Source organism: Pygocentrus nattereri, chromosome 20 (genome assembly GCF_015220715.1).
Source record: "Pygocentrus nattereri isolate fPygNat1 chromosome 20, fPygNat1.pri, whole genome shotgun sequence".
Lineage (NCBI taxonomy): Eukaryota > Metazoa > Chordata > Actinopteri > Characiformes > Serrasalmidae > Pygocentrus > Pygocentrus nattereri.
The window spans coordinates 15,091,154-15,100,416 of record NC_051230.1 but is presented as its reverse complement, the minus strand read 5'-3'; the positions used below and the strand labels follow the sequence as shown (position 1 = coordinate 15,100,416).

The window sequence follows — 9,263 nt, the reverse complement described above, 5'->3', positions numbered from 1 at the left end:
ATTATTCAGCTTTACTGAGAAATCCTGTTTTATGAATTGCATCACAGTTCTGGCTTCTCTTACAGAAACATGTAGTAGTACCACAAAATACTCCAAGGCCTGGTTTCATGGACATGGACTATACGTAATCTTGGATTAAATCACAATGCCAATGGCGTTTCACCATTACAAATACTACATAGTCTAGGTTTAGACTTAATCTGGGACTAGGAAACTATTAATATAGTAATCTATACAGTCTAAGAATCTTGTGTAAATGTCTGTAATATTGCTCTAGATCTTTATCATAATGTCAAGGTAGAAGTAATATTTTTGGATATTTGGTTTTTATTTATTTGCTGTCTGATATAAAACAAAATTATACAGCTACCATCTTGTCAAGAGGCTCGGTGCCTCTTGGCAGTTCCCACCAAAAGCTGATGAAAAGGGGAAATCTAATGGCCTACCAAATATAGCTTTGCTCATACATTTTTGATGACTTTTCCAGTGAGTTGGACATGCAGAAAGAATTGATTTTGGTTTGAGACAAGGTCGAGGAGGGCAGGCCCACATGATGGACTGATAATACAGTCAGAATGGTCTACAAATAAACTGTCACAGAACGTCACTCTTAATAACTTAAACCATGCAAATCATGCTTTCCTCTGAATACTGTCATCTTTTGGGGATTATTTCTATTCCAAGATGTTTGGCAGGTTTATACACAGCTGTAAAAATCATCAGTTGGCAAACAGATAATGGCAAGGATTTACTTAGAGTGAGAAGCACCATACAGTATGGCCATCAGAGGGGGAAAAAAACGTAATGCTCTTTTCTGCCTGTGTGTAATCTCTCCATCAGGAAAGGGCACATTGGACTATATGTACATGTTGCATAATTCTCTTCAGTGTGGCACACAGTGAGAGGAAATGATGGAGTGCAAGGTGGTGCTTTTATGCTAAATTGTAGATTTAGGCATTTATTTTCTTTGCTTAACCCTACATATGTTGGACACATTGAAATGACACTGACCGCTGCCATCTTAATGCCAAATTGCCAAGTTCATCAGCAAATTTTGAAAAGCTGAATGCTCTATAAAGGATGCCATGCTGCCATCTAGTGGGAGAAAATCAAAAGCCTGGTTTACTGTTAGAAGTGACCAAAGAATAATTAAAGCACAATATGATGTCAGGAGGAAATGGTTTCAAAAGAAATAGCATTAGGTGGTGTTTATTGAGTGGGTTTTCCCTTTCAAACAGATAAAGAGTCAAACAGTAGAGCAGTAGTGGACCCACAGGAGGTTCTCTTGATTATTTGAGGGATGTTGTAGGACCGCCGCTGAAAGGTTCAGGCTGCAGTTTACACGTCCTCCTCAGCTAGTGGTTTGGAGAGGTTATTCCGTTTTTGGCTCTGCAGTTTCCTTTAGAAATGAGAAAAAACAACTTAGAGTAAATAATAGCTGCACTGTGAGAAAAAGGGTTTCGATCAGGTAAATCTTAGTCCCCCAAAATTGTTTTTAAGGTTCAACTGTGAACTTTAATTGAGTTTTAAGGTACACCCTGTTCACTTTCGTAACTTAAAAAGTCTGGAGTCAGGTTGGTGTATGAAGTCAGTGCTACTTAAAACATGACAGCAGCACAATGTGTTCCCAAAGATTAGGTACTGAAAGTACTCTTGATGGTACCACCTAAGTGACAGTGATATATAAAGTATAATAAAGTTCCTGTTATGTTTTCCATTGTGAATTAATCATATTTTGTGCCTGTGATAACAAAACTTTTCATCTCTAAAATGGTAACTTTGTAAGAGAAACAATAAACATTCTTGATGAAATGTTCACACCATGTAAAGGGTAGTTGCCATTTTTGATCACTATAAAAGAATAAAAAAATAAGATTTTGATATGACAAGGAAGGTTATGTAAGTGATCAAATACATATATTCTACCTCTGCAGGTGAATCTGTGTGCTTTTGGAGAGGGGTCCTATCTTGGACAGGACAGAGTTGCACATGTTTATTTGTCGTGGGACCAGCCCCAGGTCTCCCGTCTTGAAATGAGAGAGGCGCGAGGTAGTCTTCTGCCCTGGGGCACGAAGGCCCGGTCTTCAACAAGAAAGTAAATATGAGAAATATGACAGCACATCTTTTTTTTTCAAATGCAAGTCATATTCATTTGCTGCTTTATTTAAACCACCCTTTCTATCTTAAAGCCCACCTATTTATCACAAGAAAGCATGGAAATATATTTTATTTCTGAACAATAGCTTAAAGATCAGATTGTTCATTACTGTCCAATCACAAAAACCATTTCATTTGAAAAATATGAAAAGAAATTATTTTTGTTTATAGCTTTACATCTAACTTTTCTGCCATTGCCCAAGTTGTCAGGAGAACCAGTCAAGCCAGAGACCATATTATGATTTTTTTCAGAACATAATAAAAGGAAAAACAGAATTGCAGTTAGTATGTTGTTCATTTTACATGATAGATGTACTTTTACTATATAATATAATATAATATAATATAATATAATATAATATAATATAATATAATATAGATTAGGCTAACTTAAGTTTGTTTATACTAGAAGCCAAGTAGAATGGTGGCAAATTAAGCAGAATGTTTCTGCAACTTATTTTTGTACCAGTAACTCACAATTGGACATGTGAAACATTATGCAAGGCAGAAAATATATTAAGCTGTTTCGTGCATCGTTGTTGCAGGTGTTGTTTGTGATAAGATTTATTTGTTGTTATTAAGTCAGTTATTTTTTGGCTGATGTATTTCACAAAGTGTCATCACTGGCCCACTACAGACCACTGGTTTCCACTTAATATTGGTCCATGGACCACCAGTAGGGGCTTTGTTGCACATTTGCCCACAGCCTAGTGGTTGAGAAACTGTGGTTTAGGCAATGCAAGAAATGTTTAGTAGGGGAGTAACACATATTGATACATTGATCTGAAGGTGGTAATTAAAAATTAGATGCAATAAAACTGCATCTAATTTTGGAATGTCAGAATTGATTATAATTGATAATAATAATAATACAAAAAGTGTGCGCTCATTGTTTGGTAAAAATAAAATTCTGGGCAATTTTTAAATTTCTAAGTTAAGTGACCCTTATTAGATCCAAAATAGGAAAATTTCACCTCCACATTTTAACCCATTCATTCAGTGAAACATACACGCACGTACTGTCAGCTCAGGGCATCGAATTGGCAACCTTCCAATCACAATGCTGGTTCCCTAGCCTCTGTTCCACAACTGACCCCATTCTTTAAAAATTGAATATTTCTTTTTTATTTTCTATATTTCATTACTGTGTAAATCACATTTGCCTTGTGAGCTGTGTGTGTAGCTCTTCTGCATGTCCTATTTTACTGTCCCTTGAGACTAGAACTGTTTTAGCCACCGTTAGCTGTAGTTGCACTATGCACTACTGTTTATATGTGTGATGTTAGAGCAAACTAGTGATTCTGCTTATTTACAATGTAATTGTTTACATTATTGTTCACCACCAAGCGTTAACACCTTATGCTGTAAGTGTGAGTTGCCAACATTTCCACAATGGGTTAAAAATCCTTCCTGGTCATGCCTCTTCTGATGCCATATCGTTTTAAAAGTAATCCTGAATCATAGCAAACTACTCAAATTGTGTGAAATTTGAGACAATGCATCGAATCATTTCTTAAAGAATCGCAATCAAATAGACCTCTGAAGTAGTGTAGTAATTTTGCAGTTGGCAATATGCCCATATATGGAACGCCATGTCTTTGTCCCTATGGGAAAAATTTAATCAATGCCATCACGTCCTGTGGTAAACCAAAAAGATCCAAAATGAATATGTTTTGCTGTATGCACGTTTACTCCAAATATCACTAGATACTCTGAATTACAAGGTCATGGTGTAGTTGAAATACAAATATTGCTACATGCAAACTAGCACTTCTTCACACTGAGCAGACATCATAACTCTGGCAACCTTCCAGTGTGGTAGGTAAGTGGCTTTGGCACATAGCAGCCTACATTTTGAGTAGCCAGTGTTATAACAGAATAAAGTTGCATTATTAAAATTGAATGCAACGTCATTTCAGTGTGCAGGAGGAGCATTAGCTTTCTTGTAGAAATTTTTGTATTTTGACTTAAGGATTAATTTGTAGGGTTAGCAATGCTACACCTGATCTAGTGTGACAGGAGCAATTCTTGAAAGTGCCATTCATTTTGCCCATAGAGAAGAAACACAGAGATCCTTGTATGGGTAATTCAGAGCTCTACTGACTCACATAATTCTTACATAAACTAATATTTAGGTTTGATGTGATGAACTTGATAAAATATGATGTATCTTTGTAGTGGATGTATCTACCTTGCCATGCCTTGCCCTGTTGTGCGTTCATCAGTGTGGTGTGTAATGGGGATAAAATCAGAAAGCCCAGGGCCTTTGCCAATGGCTGCAGCATTGTCCAGCATGGCTAGGAGTTTCTGCATCAGCTGACTTCGCCGGACAACAGCCTGCACTTCTGAGTCTTCTTCTTTAGGGACCTCCTGTAGGGACCAAAGTGATTAAAACCACTGCTCATTCAATTCAACAGCTTCATCACTCCATAGCTGCCTGATCACTTGCAATATTACCCTCAAAGCTTCCTTTAAAGCCACAGCAGCCTCCTGCTGAACCGTCTCCAGCTCCTGTCTCTGCATCTTCTCCTTTTGAAGCTCCTTTTTCAGTCTTTCTGCCTCAGCCTGCTTTCGCTTGAGCTTGCCCATATGTGATTCATGTGTCTGTCTGAGTAAATCAGTGAATTAATAAAACAGATGGTGATTTTAAGCAATGATTTGATGCCAAGATTAATGTTTGATTGATGTTCTATTATTCACAAAAGACACATTTAGGTTCACTGGTCGTTTTGGATAATAAATAAAATGTGTATGTTTGTGTTGTACAAATTACACTGTAAAGAAAATCAGAGTCAATTTCACTAGAATCCATATCAAATTACTTTGAATAACTTTGTTTACATTGTAATAATTTAATTATGCAGTATTTTGAAAATGTGGTGGAATTCCCCTTTTAAGATTTCAGATAACTGTAAGGTGTCCCCAAACTTTTATGAGCAGTATATGTGTTGAAAGATCCCTGTACTGATGAGCTCACCTGAGGTCATCATGCTCTTTCTGTAGCGCATTGTGGTTATCCAGTAGCTGTTGGTGCTCTTGTTTATGCCTAGCAAGATTTTCGAGCTCAGTATGCATTTGTTTGCACTTCTCCGTCAGCTGCTGCACCACCTTCCAAGAAGAAGAACACAACATCTTATCCGTCATTGCCCATGTATATACCATGGCACAATAGATAAGCATGAATTTAGGCTACAAAATGAACATTCTGTTGCAAACCCTCTGATTTCCGACACTCTTCATGGTCATCTCGTTCAGGAGAGACTCCATAATCTCCTTTTCTCGCCTGAGTTGTTTCTCTTTGGCTTTTAGAGAATCGTTATCCTCCAATAGCTCTTTGCTCTTGTCTGAGAGCTGCCTGAGCTGAGCCGTCACTGACACATTCTCATGGATGGCCCTCATTGTTGTCTCTGGCATCCTCCTGTCTGAGACTCGGCGGAATTCGGCTGCGACAGTAGCCACGTGCTGCTGCATCTCTTTCTTTAGCCTGCACAGGAGGATACATCACACATCTCAGGCTTATGATTAGGACAGTTACAATACCCAGGTTTGACTTTGATACCACCAACAAATATACCAAATGTAGAATTATAATTAGGACTGGGTACCAATATATAGTACTTGCAGAGTTTTGAAAAATTCAATGTCATTCAATACCAAGTTTTAGTATTTAAGTAGTTGGCCTCATCAGCATCCTTGTGCCAATAAGCAATCCATCACAGTCAGTAAATACACAAGTTATTCTGGGTTTAATCCAATTTCAGTTTGTAATTTAAAAGAATGTATAAAAATATCATCCAGGAATAGATATCAAAGCCAAAGTATCAGCATTGGTATCTGCATCAAAACATTTTGAATGACACCCAGCCAAAAATTTCAAAACACCTTGTCATCCTCTGAACACCCAGTGTTTATTGGATCGAACACTAAATATATATTCAAATTGTTTCAGTTTAACTAGCATCTCTGAGGCACAACATTCATCACACCTTCTGCCTGCTGTAGACTGTAGTGGTCGAAACATTGCTATAATAAATGATGGAGCTCTGTCAAAACATTGTGTGGACACTTTATTCTACTTTATTCTAAAATATTCATCACAGCCATTTACATTTATTTCAGGCTATACTTGACTGTCTCAAGCAAAAGGTCACATATGTTACTCAATAAAACCCGTCATCTGTTTGTTTTAGATCTGTAATGGGAATATCTTTGACCAAATTAGCCAAATTACCATGCAAGGTTTGAACTCCCTATCTATATTGAAAGTACTGAAAATAAGAGCATTAAATTATCTAAATGAAATAATAATAATAATTGTATTCGAGCTCTACATCATCAGAAGAGGGTTTTTCTAGTCTTTAAACTGGAAAATCTCACTCTGGAGATTTTTGTGGCTCCACTGTAAGAGCTAGTTAAGCATGTTTAACAGATGTAAGAATGCTAAACATTTTGGCTGGAGTGACCCTTTAAAGGCTCACACCCAAGTATGTCACCTGAAGAACACCTGCATTTGTTTGACAAACCTAGAGCTCAAATGTTGGTCCAGACCAGCTGCATTTTCACCAAAAGATACATAATTTCTGTGATCAATATTTCCAAACAGACCTGTCATTGTCCAGGACAGCTTTTCTCTCCAGGTTATAAATGATTGTCTGGTGTTCCTGCTTCTGTTGCTCCAGCTGTTCTTTCAGAGATGCCAGCAAGGCCATGATCTCATCCTTCTGCACACGGAACTCCTCCAGAGATGCAAGCTTCCCCGCTAGCAAAACAAAAGGGTAAAACCTGGTCTGAGGGACTCTATCGCCACCAATAAGAACAGAATTGTCACACTACAAAAGCCTCAAATCTAAACTGTCAACGAGAAAGGTAACGGGTAACCAAAGTAAGACTGACCAAAGATGCCTAATCTCTAAGTCAGTGGTGGTTTATACCTAGGGCCATGTTCTCTGACATGAGCTTGTCTTTGTTCTCCTGAAACTCATGTCGAAGAGCGCTCAGCTGCATCTCAAATGACTCCTTCTCTTCTTCTTTAGCTATTTGTAATGCCAGAAGCTTCTCTGAGAGGTCAGTGAGTTCATCCTCTTTGTGGGCCAAGGAGCGCTTCAGATAGAGGACTATGTCCTTCTTCTCTCTCTCTACATTGTTGTAGTTAGTGGAGAAATCCTTCTCCCGGACCTCCAGCTCGTCACATTTATGCTGATACCTAGTTGCAAGAAAAGGAAAGGGGGCTGATTATGACCATTACTCATAAAGGGACATGTTTCCTGTGTTACTACAGTGAGTCAGCTGCTATTCCATAAGGGCGAGGTGCTATACCTGGTTAATTATTTGTGAACAGACTATGATCTAAGGTCTTAGTTTCATTTTAACTTCCTTCCTGCCCTGAGGATGGACAAGGTCAAAAGACAGCAATTTCTATAGTCAATGTAAAGGTCAATTTTGTCTTTCAAACATCATAAAAAATAGTTTTTTCGACAGAGGAACAAACTTTGGAACCTTTCACGCTCTTCTGGCTACTTCAACTTGCCAGGTAAGTCTGACAGTCTAATATCTATACTGCGAATTTAAGTTAGACTGGACTATTAAAAATCTCTGCTAACAATAAGCTTAAGTAGTTCACATCTGTGATCAGCACAGGTTTAAATCGTAAACGCTGTCAATGGCATTAACATTGTGTAACGTTTGGCTCCAGCTCTCTCACTTTTCTATTCGCTCCTCCAAATCTCGTATTTGAGCTCGGTAGAATTCTTTACTGCCCGCGGATAAAACATCATCAGCATCGGGTTTCTCTCCAGACCCCTCGCCTTCTTTCTTGGTGGATTTGTCTGCAGTTTTCTTTCCATTCTTTTTAGGAGGCATAGCTGACTCGCTTTCTGCCTCGCTTTCTGCCTCACTAAAGTTTTCTTAAACTCCGCAACCAAACAAATGACGAGGTTGCCGTTGGTTGCCAAGGATGTCACGTGACCGCAGTGGAACGGAGCTGTTCAGGACGCTTTCTGTTCCCACCCGTATTCCAACAAACCCCGCCTCCTGCGCGAGGCTCGGTGACGGAAAACGTGTAGATTGTGCAGCTTCCAGTCATGATAGCAGAGACGTGTAGAGGCTTTTACGGGCAGGTGGTTCAGGGTAACATTTCACCTTTTAATATTATTTTATATTGTATATCTTATTGCATAGTTGTATTAGGAACAGTGTGTTAGCTCGGTGTATTCTAAACCATAGCTTTTGTTCAGTGTCCAACCAACATAGACTAGCATTGCTGGTCAACCAGAAAGACTGAGTGACCAGCTAAATCAGCCCCAAACCAGCAGAAACTACTTTAGACCAGCATGGGGTTCGTCCTGGTCTATGCTGGGGGGTTTTCAGCAGGGAAGAAACCAGTCTGAATGGATCGAGCAATTGTAAAGTACTTTTATTATTCTGAAAGCTCTGCTAAAGTGCAAATGTTAATTATCATATAAATAATAAATAGTGATTTTATGGATGGTGTGTTTGTTTAACCATTTTCAAACCTCTCCTTGAGGAAGTCCAGTATTATATGTAGTTACAAAGCAGCTCCTGGTTTGACCAGTTAGTGCTTTATTAAATTCTGCTCATGATGTAATTGATGATATTAACAAGTCTCTGTGGTGGCCGTGCAGATGTCAAGGAAAAATATGGACCCAAGAAATTCTTGTTACTTTTTTATTGTTTTTATGTTTATTTGAATTATGAATATGACTTTATTCTAATGTATATTGTGATAAACTCATTGCTGAGGTAAATTGTTAAAAAATTTGCTTAGATGTCTAAACCTTTCGCACAGCACTGTACATTCTATAAAATGCTATACAATAATGTGCAAAAGTCAGAGACCACATTCATTTATTTAATTTCCAGTCAAAATGGCCATTCAGTACAAGTGAGGGTCAAAATGAAAACATCCTTAACCGAAAATTGCACAGAAGCTTTCACATTTTTTAGCATTTAATGTGTTCACCCCTTGTCTTCCATCCTTTTTGCTTTCAGTTTGTCAAAGATATTTCTCCACACCTCAAAAGTTCAGTCTTAGAAGTTTGTTGCATTTTCTGCTTCTCACAATCCAAGTACACATTCACTGATGTTGA

At 38.2% G+C, this 9,263-nt stretch overlaps 2 protein-coding genes across 3 annotated transcripts in view; one reads left to right on the top strand and one right to left on the bottom strand.

Annotated features, from left to right (window-relative positions):
- Positions 1 to 1,193: 1,193 nt before the first annotated feature.
- cfap157 (cilia and flagella associated protein 157) lies at positions 1,194 to 8,097 on the bottom strand. Its single transcript, XM_017691039.2, has 9 exons — positions 7,859 to 8,097; positions 7,089 to 7,360; positions 6,763 to 6,916; positions 5,374 to 5,641; positions 5,135 to 5,265; positions 4,615 to 4,765; positions 4,349 to 4,527; positions 1,927 to 2,082; positions 1,194 to 1,399 (listed from the first exon to the last, which is right to left on the bottom strand). The coding sequence occupies exons 1-9, from the start codon at positions 8,014 to 8,016 to the stop codon at positions 1,339 to 1,341; spliced, it is 1,530 nt and encodes a 509-aa protein (XP_017546528.2). The 5' UTR covers positions 8,017 to 8,097; the 3' UTR covers positions 1,194 to 1,338.
- The window catches only part of sh2d3cb (SH2 domain containing 3Cb), a 17,067-nt gene continuing 15,150 nt past the window's right edge, over positions 7,347 to 9,263 (top strand). For both annotated transcript variants that reach the window (XR_005129230.1, XM_017691038.2), the window contains exons 1-2: positions 7,347 to 7,434; positions 7,636 to 7,687. Coding sequence is in view for 1 of the 2 variants with exons in the window: in XM_017691038.2 (XP_017546527.2) it covers positions 7,392 to 7,434; positions 7,636 to 7,687 (95 nt within the window). In the remaining variant the exon portion in view is untranslated. The remainder of the gene's footprint in view (positions 7,435 to 7,635; positions 7,688 to 9,263) is intronic.